The 14,787-nt window shown below is 40.5% G+C and overlaps 1 protein-coding gene across 1 annotated transcript in view; it reads left to right on the top strand.

The window, feature by feature from the left end:
- LOC130840199 (leucine-rich repeat-containing protein 37A-like) overlaps positions 1 to 14,787 on the top strand; it is a gene marked incomplete at its 5' end in the record, with an annotated part of 49,484 nt that overhangs the window by 30,706 nt on the left and 3,991 nt on the right. The window contains 4 exons of the mRNA XM_057715451.1: positions 7,532 to 7,650; positions 9,728 to 10,003; positions 10,265 to 11,529; positions 11,907 to 12,011. Of these exons, the coding sequence (XP_057571434.1) occupies positions 7,532 to 7,650; positions 9,728 to 10,003; positions 10,265 to 11,529; positions 11,907 to 12,011 (1,765 nt within the window). The remainder of the gene's footprint in view (positions 1 to 7,531; positions 7,651 to 9,727; positions 10,004 to 10,264; positions 11,530 to 11,906; positions 12,012 to 14,787) is intronic.

Raw genomic sequence — 14,787 nt, 5'->3', positions numbered from 1 at the left:
AGTAGTTGTGGCATGCAGGCTCAGTCGTTGTAGTGCATGGGCTTAGTTGCTCTGCAGCATGTGGGATCTTCCTGGCCCAGGGATGTATCCTGTGTCCCCTGCATTGGCAGGTGGATTCTTAACCATTGTGGCACTGGGAAGCCCTATGCTTAAGTTTTTAAAGAAACTTTTAAAGGAACCTATTTTCCACAGTGGTTTGATCATTTTACACCTCTACCAGCAGTATATGAGAGTGTATGCATTTTCTTCACATTTTGGCCAGTTCTTGCTATGCTCAGTATTTTTGATTTTAGACAGTTTAATAGGTGTGTAGTGGTATCTCACTGTCGCATCCCTGATGATTCATCATGTCAGACATTTTTCCATATGCTTATTTTCCATCTGTATATCTTTAAATCTTTTGTCTATATTTTTTCTGGAGTTTTGAGGGGTCTTTATATATTCTTGAAACTAGTCCTTTATCCAGTATGTCAGTTGGTATTTTCGCCCATTCTGGGACTCATCTCTTCTTTGTCTCAGGAGAGTCTTTTGCAGGGCAGAAATTCTCTATTTTGATGATGTCTAATTTATCCATTTTTTCCATTTATTGATTATGCATTTGGCCTTATATCTAAGAAATCTTGCCTAACTCAAAGTCATAAAATTTTTCTCCTGTTTTCTTCTAGAAATTTTATAGTTTTAGGCTTTACATTTAGATCTTGAGTTCATTTCTGTACATGGTGTGGATTGAAGTTCATTTTTTTTCCCCTTGTGGATATTCAGTTGCTCCACCATCATGTGTTGAAAAGACTATCGTTTCTATACTTAAACACCTTTGAACCTGAAAGTTAGTTGTCCACATTGCTCTACTTCGGATCTTTCTATGTGTTCCTTTCATCTTTTTGTCTATCTTTACACTAATATCACAGTGTCTTCAAAGTGTAGCTTCATAAGCCTTGAAATCAGGTAGTATTAGTTCTTCAAGTTTGTTCTGTTTCAAAGTTGTTTTCATTATTCTAAATTTTATTTCCATATGAATTTTAGAATTAGCTTTTCAATTTCTGTAGAAAAGCCTACTGGAATTTTGGTCTATAAATCAATTTGGGGAGAACTGACGTTTTAACAATATTGAATCTTCAGATCCATAAATACATCATATCTCCATTTAATTAGGCCTTCCTTAATTGCTCCCAGCACTATTTTCCAGTTTCCAGTGTGCAAGTCTTTTACATCTTTTGTCAGATTTATCCTAAATATTATGTATGTTTGGTGCTATTATAAGTAGTATTTTAAAACTTTAATCTCTGATTGTTTGTTGAGACAAATTAATCTTTTTGTATGTTGATCTTGTACCCTGCAGACTTGATAAGCTCATTGATTAGTTCCAGTAGCATTTTTGTAGATTCTGTCAGGTTTTCTACATAATCATGTTATCTGCAAATAAAGATAGTTTTACTTCTTCCTTTCCATTCTGAATATCTCTTTTCTTTTTGTTGCCCTGTTGCAGTGGCTAGAACCTTCAGTGCAATATCAAATCGAAGTAATGAGAGCAGTCATCCTTGCCTTTGTCCTGGTCTTGGAGAGAAAGCACTTTGCCTTTCACCATTAAATATGATGTTAGGTTTTCTGTAGAAGTCATTTATCAAGTTGAGGTAGTCTCCTTCCATTGCCAGTCTACTGAGGGCTGTTTTTTGCTTTAATCAGGAATGGATGTTAGATTTTGTCATATTTTCCCTATACCTGTTGCAACGATTATGTGATTTTTCTTGTTTAGTGTATTAACTTGGGTAAATTGATTTTCAAATATTAAACCAACCTTACATTCTTGAGATAAACCCCACTTGGTCACGATATATTATCTTTGTGTATATTATTGGATTTGATATGCTAAAATTTTGTTAAGAATGTTCGCCTCTGTGTTCATGAGAGATTTTGGTGTATACTTTTGTGTTCTTATAACGTCATTGTCTAATTTTGATATGGTGAAAGTTGGCCTTATAAGTGAGTTGGGAAGTATTCTCTTCTCTTCAACTTTCTGGTAGAGGTTGTGTAGAATTGGCATTATTTTATTCCTTAAATGTCCGGTAGAATTCATCAGTTAAGCCACATGGACTTGAAGCTTTCTTTGTCCGAAGGTTTTAAACTGCACATCCAATTTCATTAACAGTGCTGTTTAAGTCACATCTTTATTTTTGAGGAAACTTCAGCAGTGCATGTCTTTCAAAGAATTTGTCCATTTCATCTTGAATTTATTGGTATAAGGAATTCTGTGATATTCTCTTATTATCCTCTTAATATCGGTAGTGTTTTTTTCTTTGCCATTTTACTCATTTCTACTTTGATGTTTATTGTGTTCTTTCTTCTCTTACTCTGTGATTAATTCGCTCTCCTTTTTCTAGTTGAAGGTGGAAGGTGAGGAAGCTGAGGATGGCATTAGCAGCATCCCACATGTTGACATATTATGTTTTCAGTTTCAATCAGTTCAAAATAGTTTCTGATTTCCATCTTGATTTCTTCTTTGACCATAAAGTTACTTAGAAGTGTGTTGTTTGGTTTCCAACTATTTGGAGATTTTTTGGATTTGTTAATTTCTAATTTTATTCCTTTGTGGTCAGGGACATATACTGAATGACTAAAATCCTTTTAAATTCATTGAGACTTGTTTTATAGCCAATAAATTCTGGGAATAGACAAGAATATGATCTATTTTGGTAAATGTTATGTGTTCACTTAATACAAAATATGTATACTGCTGATTTGGGTGGAGTGTTCTATAAATGTCAATTAGGTCAAGTGGGTTGATAGTGTTGTTCAAGTCTTCTCATCCTTACTGATATTTTACCTACTTGTTCTATCAGTTGTGAGAGAGGAATATTGAACTCCCTAACTATAATTGTAGATTTTTTTTGTTTCTCCATGCCACTCTCACTTTTCCTTCATATATTTTGAAGCTGCATTATCAGGTGGATAATTTTTTAGATTATGTCTTCTTCATTAATTGACCTTTCTATCATCATGAAATAACACTCGCTATCCTTGGTAATATTCTTTGCTTTGACATTGATTTGTCTTAAACTAATATATCCACTCCAGCTTTCTTTTGATTAGTGTTGGCATAGAATAGTTTTTTCTATCCTTTTAACCTGTTATTTTTCTATTGAAGATATATATTTGGCTGTTGCTTTTTTATCTAGTGTGACAGCTCTTCTAATTAGGGTGATTAGACCATTTACATTTAATGCAATTTTTGATATGATTACATTTAAATCTACTGTCTTGCCATTTGTTTTCTATTTGTCTCATCTATGCCTTATTCCTTTTTCCCTTTTCTTCCTGCTTTTGGATTGAGTACATTTTATTATTTTATTTTATTTCCTTTGCTAATTGGTTATAACTCAGATTTTGTTACTTTAGTGTCCATCTTTAACTTATCACAGTCTATCCTCAAATGATATACAGTTTCTGAGTAATATAGGAGCCTTACAATAGTGTACTTCCATTTCTCCCCTCCGGGACTTTGTGTATTTTTTTCATATCTTTTGCTTTTACTTATGTCATAAACAGCACACTATATTATGGTTTTTTGTTTAAATGATGAATTATCTTTTAAAGAGATTTAAATAATAAGAAAAAACTTATAGGGACTTCCCTGGTGATGCAATGGTTAAGAATTTGGCTGCCAATGCAGGGCACACAGGTTCCATCCCTGGTCCAGGAGGATCCCTGTGGAGCATAGATGCTGTGGAGGAACTATGCCCATGTGCCACAACTACTGAGTCTGTGCTCTAGAGCCCGTGGGCTGCAACTACTGAGGCCCACGCCCTAGAGCCTGTGCTCTGCAACAAGAGAAGGCACCACACTGAGAAGGCCTCGCACTGCCAACAAAGATCCAATACAGCCAAAAAATAATAAAGTTCTCTTTAAGAAAAAGAAAAGACAATGGGTTCAAGTCTCAAAAGAAAAAAAAAGATAAAAGAAAAGACATATATTTACCTATGTCATTACCAATTCCAGGGTTCTTTTTTAAAATTTTTTATTTAGTTAGTTTATTTTTTATTTTTATTTGCTGCAGTGGGTCTTCATTGCTGCACATGGACTTTCTCTAGTTGTGGCCAGTGGAGAATGCTCTTCATTGCAGTGGGCAGGTTTCTAACTGCAGTGGTTTCTCTTGTTGTGCAGCACAGGCTCCAGGTGCACAGGCTTCAGTAGTTGTGGTATGCAGGCTCATTAATTGTGCCCTGCAGGCTTTAGAGAGCAGGCTTAGTAGTTATGGCACATGGGCTTAGTTGCTCCACAGCATGTGGCATCTTCCTGGACCATGGATCAAACTCGTGTCCTCTGCATTGGCAGGTGGATTCTTAAGGACTGTGCCACCAGGGAAATCCCAATTCCAGTGCTCTTATTCTTTTGTACATCCATATTTCCATGTTATTATTTTTCCTTCTGCTTAAAAATACTTCTTTGAGCATTTCTTAGAGTGGAAGTCTACTAGTGATTAATTCTTTCAGCTTTTGTATGTCTGAGATAGTCTTTATTTCGCTTTTGTTTTGAAAGATCTGGGTATAGCATTCTAGCTTGATAGAATTCAATTCACTGCTTTAAAGATGTTATCCCACTGAGTTCTCGTTTACATTGTTTCCAACAAGAAGTCTGCTGTCATTGTTATCTTTGTTCCTCTGTATGTAGTGTATAGTTTTTTCCTCTGTCTGCTTTTAAATTTGTTTGTTTCTTGCTGGTTTTCAGTAATTTGAGTATTATTTGTACCTTGGTGTAGTTTTGTCCATGTTTCTTATGCTTAAAGTCCATTGATCTTCTTGACTTTGTGGGTTTATACTGTTTACCAATATGGGAAATTTTTGCCTATTATTTCTTCAAGTTTTTGTATTTCTCCTCTCCTTCATGGACTCTAAGTACACATATATTAGACCACTTGAAATCGTTGCACAACTCACTGATGCTCTATTCATTTTTGTTGGTGTTCTGTTTCATTACTCTCTGTGCATCATTTTGGATACTTCCTATTGCTATGCCTTAATGTTCACTAACCCTGTCTTCTGCACTGTCTAATCTGTCATTAACCTCATCCAGTGTCTTTTGCATTTAGACATTGTTTTCAATCTCTAGAAGCTCAATTTCGGTCTGCTTTACATCTTCCATGTCTCTTTAGTCTGGGTTTTTTAACATATGAAGTACAGTTATAGTAACTGTTTTTCATAGATAATAACTTTTTAAATGTTCTGTTTTGTGAAATGTAACATCTATAGAGATTATGGGTTCGTTTTGATTGATTGCCTTTTCTGCTCAATAGGGGTCATATTTTCCTGCTTCTTTGCGTGCTTGGTAATTTTTCATATGATCCCAGATATTGTGAATTTTAGTTGATTGTGTGCTATATATTTTTATATCCCTATAAAATGCTTGGGCTTTGTTTTGGGTGAAATTAGGTTATTCAAAACAATTTTATTCTTTGAGGTCTAGCTTTTAAGATCTGTTGGGCAGGACTCCAAGTAGCCTTTAGTGTAGCGCTCATTATTTGCAGCTACTGAGGCAAGTGCTTTCTGAGTATCATGAGGTTTTCCAGTCTGACTTGTAGGAACAGGTACTATTCCCAACCTGGTGTGAGATCCAGTTATTCTTATTATTAATCCTTTCATATGGTTCTTCTCCTGGCATCAAGGAATTCCTCACATGGATGCACTGACCAATACTTTGTTGAGTACTCAAGAGATCCCTCTGCATATCTCGAGAGTTCTTTGTCCACTTCTTTTGTCTCTAGTACTTTGCTTTGTGAACTCTAGTCACCTTGGTTCTCCCAGACTCTCAGCTCCATTTCCTCGGTCAGGGAGTCCGTCAGTCTTTGCCTGGGCTTCTTTCCCCTGTACCATGACCTGGAAACTCTCCTAAAGAAGGAAGCTAAGCTGGACTTCCCCAATGGCACAGTGGTTAAGAATCCGCCTGCCAGTGCAGGGGACACAGGTTTGAGCCCTGATCAGGGAAGATCCTACTTGCCGCGGAGCAACTGAACCTGTGCTCCACAACTACTGAAGCCCGTGCACCTAGAACCCATGTTCCACAACAAGAAAAGCCACCATAATGAGAAGCCCCGCACTTCAACAACGAGTAGCCCGTCCTTGCCACAACTAGAGAATAGCCCGCACAGTGACAAAGACCTAAACGCAGCCCCAAATAAAAAGTAAATAAAAATAAATAAAAGTAAAAGAAGTAAGCTAGGGCAGTCTTAGGGATCACTTTATTTCCCATCTCTTGGAGATCATGGAACTTTATTGCCTGAGGTCCAGGTTCTTGAAAACTTGTTTCCTATATTTTGTGCCATATTTTCCCACTTTCAGGTGGGAGGTTAAACTGGTGCTTGTTACTTCATCTTGGCCAGAAGCCAATAACTTTCTTTAAGTCTGTTTTGTTTTGATACAGGGTCCAATCAAAGATTAGGCATTGCAGGTCATGTCTCTGATTCCATTAATCTAGATACTTCCCTACTATTTCTTCTTTTTGGTCTTTTATGACATTGGCATTTTTGAAGAGCCTAAGCCACTTGTCTTGTAAATTGCCCCACAGTCTGGATTTGTGTTTCCTCATTAGATCCAAAGGAAACATTGTGGGAAAGAATACTACATAGGCGATGTGTCCTTCCTACTTCAACACTTCAGGTGGCCCACTGCTAAGTTTGATCACTTGGTTCAGGTATCTTCTATATCTCTCCATTGTAAAGCTTTTTTTCCTCTTGGTAACTGATAAATAATATGTGGGGTGATACTTTGGGATCAGTGAAGATCCTACTTTCAAACAACTTCACCCAGCTGGGCATCAGTGATAACCCGTCTCTGAATCAATTATTACACTGGTAGTTGCAAAATGACACTTTCTTAATTCTGTCATTCCTTCTGCATTTATTAGCTGACATTCTTCTATAAAGAAGAGCTCCCCTTCTTTTCCTTTTGAGTGTCATTATGGACTCGTGCTCTTCTTTAAATTAATTGCATTATACCTTATTGTAATGATAATGTTATTCTTTTGACTGTTCCAGTTGTCCAGATTTGGCCAATGTGATCTCTGTTATTGTTTAACCACACAATGATTTTTTGTTCCTAGAATACTTTCTGATATATTTACTACTCACAAATAGGAATTGAGAAAGGGACTCCAGAAGGTGGGGACTCATTCAGACTCTTCTTAGAAGTCTGCCTTCTTCCTGTGTACTCTCAACCCAAAGTGAGGCTTTCAGGATGGAAGGAGATACTTCTGAATTAAACTACAGATCAATGTCACCCAATTCTAATCCCTGTTCCCTTTCTTCTAGGCATACCATACCTACTGCCATCCTAATCCTTCTGTTGGGCACCTCTCTCCTCCTCTATATTTCTTTGCACTAGTCAAGAGCAGCAATTGGACAACCGGTCCCTCTCCAATTCTCCAGTCCAGATGCCCCAAGAACTCCTTTTGGCACTGGTCTGTGGTGGCCTTGGCCTGCCTCTCCTACCTACTCAAGTAACTGCTTTACCACAAATTTAATTATCTGTGTTTCCATGTATAGGATCTTACCCAGCCGCATGGCCTGCTGCCTCTGCCAATTTAAAAATACAGTTGAAGTTGTCTGTAAGACAGTCAAGCTGCGTTGCGATGGTGAATGCCTGACAAATGCCACACCTTGTGGTGAGCCTCAATTGCCTGATGATAATTTTTCCATTTTTAATTTAATTTAATTTTTAAAATTTTAGTTTTACTAAATGAGGATACATTTTAAAATTAATGATGTAATTACATTATTTTTCTTCAGTAATTCAGAGTTCCAGCTCCCTAAGATTCTAAGAACTACTCCCTTGCTAAAAATCGTATTCTTGGTTACATTATTAAGCTAATAATAGCTCAGTTACAGTGTTAGTTTAAGAATGTAAGTGATTTGTGTACATACAGGAACAAGAAAAAGGAATGGAAGGGGGAAGGGAATTAACATTAATGGCCACATATCCTAAACTGTGCTCTCTGCCAATGAGAACTCATTCATATATAGTGCATCACAGTTTGTAAACTGATTTTATATACATTAGGTCTCGAGTACCCTTTGTCTTATAAGCCAGGTGTAAATATATTTTTGTTTATTTGGTTTGTTTTTGCAATTTCATGAAAGAGTATAAGTGATGCTGTTTTATGTCCTATTTGGGGCCTGAGAGTTTCTGGTTCCATAAGCAGAAGCAGCTACCTAGCCCTCCTAATGGATGGGAGAGCTGTCCAGCTCTGAACTTATGCTTACACTGTCCAGCTCTCGACTAGCTCTGAATCTCAAGCTTTTCTATCCACAAAACACTCAGGTGCTTTCAGCTATTTTTCTATATATTAGATTTATTGGCACTAACTTGATGACTTCCAAAATGTGCTTTCATGCCCAGATACCTTGAATACAGCTCTCTTTCAATGATCTAGAGCACATCATAAGTAACAACACTTTGCTACTTAGTAAAGACTATATTGCAGATTTTTCAAGACAGGTGTTTTGGGGGCGGCCACACTACACAGCTTGCAGGATGTTAGTTCCCCTACCAGGGATTGAACCCGGGCCACAGCAGTGAAAGTGCCAGGTCCTAACCATTAGACAGCCATGGAATTCCCCCAAACAACTTTTTTTTTTACCAATTATATTACTCCTTTCTCGCCCAAAGTGGGCAGAAAAGGCATTTTTAATCTCCTTTTACAGGTGAGGAACAACAAGAGTAGAGGTGTTAAGTGCTATGACCCGTGTTCCCAGATCTCCTGTCCCCAGTGTGGGGCTCTCTGCAAGCCCATGTTCCTCCTTTCTCATGACTCTCCACTGCTTCTTTGACCCTCACCATCACCACCAAATATATTTTTAGTCCTTTTGGATGAGAAGCGCAGCTACACAATGGTACACATTACCTTCACACAGTCAGAAGCTTTGGATGGGTCCCAAGTAAAGCTGGCAATATTAGAAGTGAAATGAAATGAAAGCAAAGTAGGCATCTGACTGAAGTTGCTTTTTCCCTTCTGCATTTTAGGATCTCAAGTTTTACTGCATTGATTTGTTGACCATTCCACATTGGCATAGACTCTGGAAAATCTCTTAAGTTATATCTCAGGTCCCTGCCCAACTTTTAGCAAAGAGCCAGGGTAGACATAGTGTGTTTTTCTATATAGAGCCTTCTGTTATGGGGGCTGGGACATACAGAAGCAGGGACTGAGCAAAGGCTTCAGTGGGTGGGTGGAAAAGGGCTTGTCATGATGAAGACCTGTTAGCAGCAGCTGTTGTCACAGTCATCTGTGAAAGCAGCAGGAACACAAGCACACTGAAGAGGTGGAGAGAGGAACCTCACACTCCTCTGCATCTGAGGCAGGACAGGATGGGGTATGTGAACGTGGAGAGTCACAGCAGATCTGCAGAGTGCCCAGCTGAGTAGGGGAATATTTGTCTTCCAGTCTTGGCTTTTCTTGAGTCCTGGGCAGTTGGCCTCTGTCCACCAGTGGAGTAATCCTAAATACAGTTACTATATTTCATGCTTTGGAATTTTCCCAGTAGATAGCCACTTCTTCAAAAGATACTTTTTTCACCTTTTGTGGTTGCCAATCATAGTCTTAAGTTTGGGTTTCCTTTTCTCCTAAGTGGCCCTCAGATGTTGACTGATTCCTAATCTATTGGATGGGATACATGTCTGTGAACTGACAAAAAGCTGTCCCAACCGTCTTCAGTTATCAAAACCAGTCTCTTCTTTTTTGACAGATGAAGAAGCATCTCTAGGGAATGCAGAAGGATCGTTCATGAAGGTGTTACAAGCCCGGAAGAAGAACAACAGCACCGAGCTGACTATTGAGCCAGAGAGGGCATCCTCAGACCAAAGTGCTGTCAGCTTGTCAACCTTCATGAATGAGCAGCTGGACTCGAATGCTGAAAGTGATGTTATCGGTGCACTAAACTACATACTGCCTTATTTCTCAGAGGGAAATCTACGAGATGTGGAATCAACATTATTACCAGTCATTCAGCTTCTTTTTCCAAATGTACAAGATGCAGATACGCTGCTGGGCCATTTGAAAAACAATATAAGGAACCCTTCCATCAACCCTATACCCAACAATTCACCTGATAAAAATAAATTGAGGAAACTCTATTTTCTGGAAAATTTGTTAGATGCAGAAATTCAAGAACAAAGTGATGAGATTAAAAAGAAAGAAAAAACTGCCATGCTCATACATTCCAAACTTTTAGGTCCCAAATTGAAGCACCAAATCTTTCAAAAGAAATTGGAAACTGCCGAACCACAGGAAAACAGCCTAGCAAAGACTGAGAGTGTAGGGGAAAGGCTGCTGAGAGGGAACAGCGTCCTCAAGGACCCAAGGGGCATAAAGAAAAGGCACTTCAAAGCAGTGGGAGATGAGAGCGTCAGGAGGAAACAGAATGCCCAGCCATTTGTGGAGAACACTGCCAGAGAAAGAAGTCTCACGAGCCCATCCCCAGTAGAGCTGGAACAGCTTCACATGGTGCAGAGGCCCCAGGAGTTAGTGGGAAACTCCTTCACCACAGAGCCTGCATTCATAAAGGAAGATAAGGCAGCAGCCTCTTCTTTCCTGAAACAGTATTCAAGGGGCAGGCTTTCTGGCTCCATCCCTCCAAACTCCCCATCTCAGGTTAAAAAGAAATCAAAAGACTTACTCTCCACTATTGCTGTTTTAGAAGATGCATATGCTAGAGTTATAAATCTGAAGACTTCTCAACTAATCTCACATTCCAGGAAAAAATACATCTTCCATAAAATTCAGTCTGGTCTGGTCCAGAGGAGACCCAAAGCCGAATTGCGTGGAAAGTTCACAGAGAAAGGTTCTCCCAGTAGAATGATGCTTGTGAGGCGTCCTTTCTCAGCAGTGAGAAGCCTCATAAATTCCCCTCCAAGAGAGGCTTTTTCATCTTCAGGAGAACTGACTTCTCAAGAAAATCCTTTTCCAGAATTATTTTCTCTTGCAGACCCTTCTATAGAAAAGCCTACTCCAGAAAGCAATACTGCACAAAATGTCTTTGAAGAAATTACAAACTCTATTCTGCCAGGAGGAACCGGCCCTGGAATCACTGCCCATAAGAGTGTCCCCACGGCACATTCTGCTGTTGCTGCAGACAACTTTATCCCAACTGTTCAACACACCAACGAAGCACAGTGGGAGGACCACAGCGTGGGCACTGAATTATCCTCTAAGCCCCCAGGCTCCACGTTCCCAGCACTCACATCCCCGGGTGATCAATTTGAAGCTCAGCTAAACCAGCAGCTATCATCCCTCATCCCCAACAATAATGTGAGAGGGCTCATTTCTCATGTTACCCGGACTTTGAAAATGGACTGCTCGGAGACCCACGTGCAGCTGGCCTGTGCCAAGCTCATCTCCAGCACAGCCCTCCTGATGAAGCTCCTCAGTGAGCAGCAACAAGTAAAGGCATCGAAGGCAGAATGGGATACGGACCTGTGGAAAACCGAGAACTATATCAGTGAGAGCGCAGGAGCCCAGGGTGAACAGAAGGAGCAGGAGCCCAGTGAGGTGAGGATGAGCCCTGAAACACGGGAGCTGCACGTGTACTCAGTGTAGGACGTGCCATTAAAGTGCCCAAGCAGGAATCCCAGGGGCTCCTAGTCTGTATCTTGTTTCAGCCATGAACCTGGCTAAGACAGTGATCTCCCCCTTGGCTCATGTAGAGAATGTGCCACTACTCCTAGGGTAGACGAGAAGAGGACATAACACACAGATAAATAAATGGTAGAAGAAAATGCTAATGAGAAGATGAATACCATTAAATTTGGCTTGTTCTTCTAGAAGCGTCTGGCCTGAAAGGATTGAGTTTTATAGTAATTTAAGGATAGTTCGCTTTCATCTTTTCAATCTTCTTGTTTTAAAAAAAATGTTATTTATTATTTTAGCTCACAAAAGAAGTCCCAGGATACAACTATAACAAGAAACTCATCCTGGCAATATGTGTAACTGGAGCAGTGATGACTTTCATTATCATTTTCTGTCTCATTCAGGTAAGGACAATAATTAATTCAGATTCAGATTCCTGCATATCCTTTGCGCAGACTCACCAATTTTTTCATTTATTTATTTATATTTATTTATTATTTATTTATTGCCTGTGTTAGGTATTCGTTGCTGCACACAGGCTTTCTCTAGTTGTGGCGAGTGTGGACTGCTCTTCATTGTGGTACGCAGGCTGCTCGTTGTGGTCGTTTCTCTTGTTACATAGCACAGGCTCTAGGCATGTGGGCTTCAGCAGTTGTGGCACATGGGCTCAATCGTTGTGGAGCATGGGCTTAGTTGCTCCATAGCACATGGTATCTTCCTGGGGTAGGCATCAAACCCGTGTCTCCTGCATTGGCAGGTGGATTCTTAACCATTGTGCCACCTAGGAAGTCCCCAATTTTTAATATTTTGTCCATGTTCTTTATATCCTCTCTGTTTCCCTCTATATCTCTATGTAGGTATGTAGAAGCAGTAAATCGTTTTCCTAAACCATTTCAGAAAGTTACAAAATAAAAATTTCATATTCAGAACCCACAAACTGAAAATCAAAGCCGCCTTTCCACCTGATTCTCACTTGATAGTTCTCTTCAGTCACTAGGATTGAGATACAGTTTGTTGTTTTACTTAAAAGTATATTCCCAGGGGCTTCCTAGGTGGCGCAGTGGTTAAGAATCCGCCTGCCAATGCAGAGGTCATGGGTTCGATCCCAGCTCCAGGAAGATCCCACATGCTGCGGAGCAACTAAGCCCGTGCGCCAAAAAAAAAAAAAAAAAAAGTATATTCCCAGGATTTTTTTTTCTTGCAGGGGGTGGGGCATCTGCGTTGCATCTTCACTGCGGTGCGCAGGCTTCTCGTTGCACAGGCTTCTCTTGTTGCAGAGCACGGGCTCTAGGCACACCGGCTCATTAGTTGTGTCGCATGTGCATAGTTGCTCCGCAGCATGTGGGATCTTCCTGGAGCAGGGAACGAGGGATTGAACCCATGTCCCCTGCAGTATCAGGTGGGTTCTTCTCCACTGGGCCACCAGGGAAGCTCCCCCAGGATCTTTAAAGGAACTCCTCTCCTGGGAGATCTTTCTGGAATTGAATCCTAATAACAAGCCATTAGACTATTTTGACAAGTTGAGTTGATAAGAAGGCCAGAGTTGACATGATAGTAAAATTCCTTCAACTCAAAAAGCTATGTTGATTTGATGTCCTTCCCAGTCACTCTCATTCTACCATTGCTTTCTTTCCTTGTTGGCTGAAGTGATGAGAGGTATATAATCTCCACCCTCAGGGAGCTATCGGTCCCCCTGGCAGGGCTGAAAGCACATGGTTAAAAGATAAAAGTGTGGTCTTGTCAACTCTTTAGATTTACTTAGCAGCTTTCTTCTCTGGTGTGTTAGGCTTGTGTAGCTGGGTTCCATTACAACATTGCAAGGAACATCCAGCAGCAGGCTCCCCAAAGTATGTCCTATTTATGGTAGCCTGTCCCTGGAGCCAGCCTGCTTACCTTCTGTTCACTTACATAATGAGTTATTACTTTTCCCAACAGGCACTTGCTAACCGCATCAAAAGAGTGATTTTCAACAGCTGCCAATCTTGATTCTGCCCTACCAATCCAACCTACTTTATTTGCCTTTTCTACTGTCGTGGCTGCCCTCCATTCCAGCCTAAGCAGCCCCTCACTATATGCTAGTTACACCATACCCATTCCTACGTTTGTCTGTGCCTCTGCCCATCGAAAATCCTTTATTTTGCTTTGCCTGTGGAAGTCCTATGAACCTCTCAAAAGCCAGCTCAAGTTCATCTTTCTTTGTACAGCCTTCCCTGAATACTCCAGCTCTCCTGACCCTAGTCTTGTGAGGTTTGTCACCATTTCTCAGGGGCCATAGCAAAGCAGTCCCCTCTCCTCAGAATCCACAAAAGTGGTAAACAGGTTTTTAAGAGGTGGTTCCCCAAGAGAGAAACACCAGGGTCAGCACAGCATGGACAGAGCAGAGATGTGTGAGGACCAATGGCTCCCTGGCCTATCAGACTTGAATAAAACCTGACATGACGTATGAACTGCTAAAGAGAAACGTGTCTGTCTGCAGGAGGGCTGGTCAGCAGTGAAAGCATAGAAAAGGTGAGGGAAGCCCAACACGGGTGGTGCCCATCCTCACATTGCCCGAGAGTAGAGATGGCACCTTAGGCAGCGTAACTGGAGGGTCCGGCCCAGTCGCCAGGCTGTGCCAGTTGAGGAGATGGACGGATCCAGCTACCTCAGGCCTTTCCAGTATACACAGGATTCAGCTGATTCCTTTCATTCTAATCCTGTTCTCACCAAGTAGCCTTCCGATTGTGTGATTGTGCTTTCGTATGCCACGGAGGCCTTGTCTGTCTCTAGAGAAGGTAATTCTCTGATTGTGTAGACACACATGCCCTGTCTGTAGAACATGTACTTCTCATTATGAAGTGAGAATTCGGCATTCTGATTTTTGATCAGTCCTGTGATATTGATAAGGGGAGACTGCCACAATAGGAAGAGGTGCGTTCTCTCTTGGTGAGAAGAGCATGATTCCTGAGCCCAGGAGGCTGGGGACTAGCATGGGGTCAGCTTGCTAGTCATTGGCCATGGCCCAGGCTACCCTCTACATCTCCAGGTGGCATATGGACTTTTGCTTTTTTAGAATTTGTATAAAGTCCCCTTTTTATTCTTTTTAGCTTCTGTGTAGTTTAACCTTGCATTTGTTTTGGGTTTTTTTTGGCTTGTGGAATCTCAGTTCCCCAACTAAGGATTGAACCTGCACTCTCAGCA

This window comes from Hippopotamus amphibius, chromosome 17 (assembly GCF_030028045.1).
Source record: "Hippopotamus amphibius kiboko isolate mHipAmp2 chromosome 17, mHipAmp2.hap2, whole genome shotgun sequence".
Taxonomy (NCBI): domain Eukaryota; kingdom Metazoa; phylum Chordata; class Mammalia; order Artiodactyla; family Hippopotamidae; genus Hippopotamus; species Hippopotamus amphibius.
This window is presented reverse-complemented; position numbering and strand designations above follow the sequence as displayed.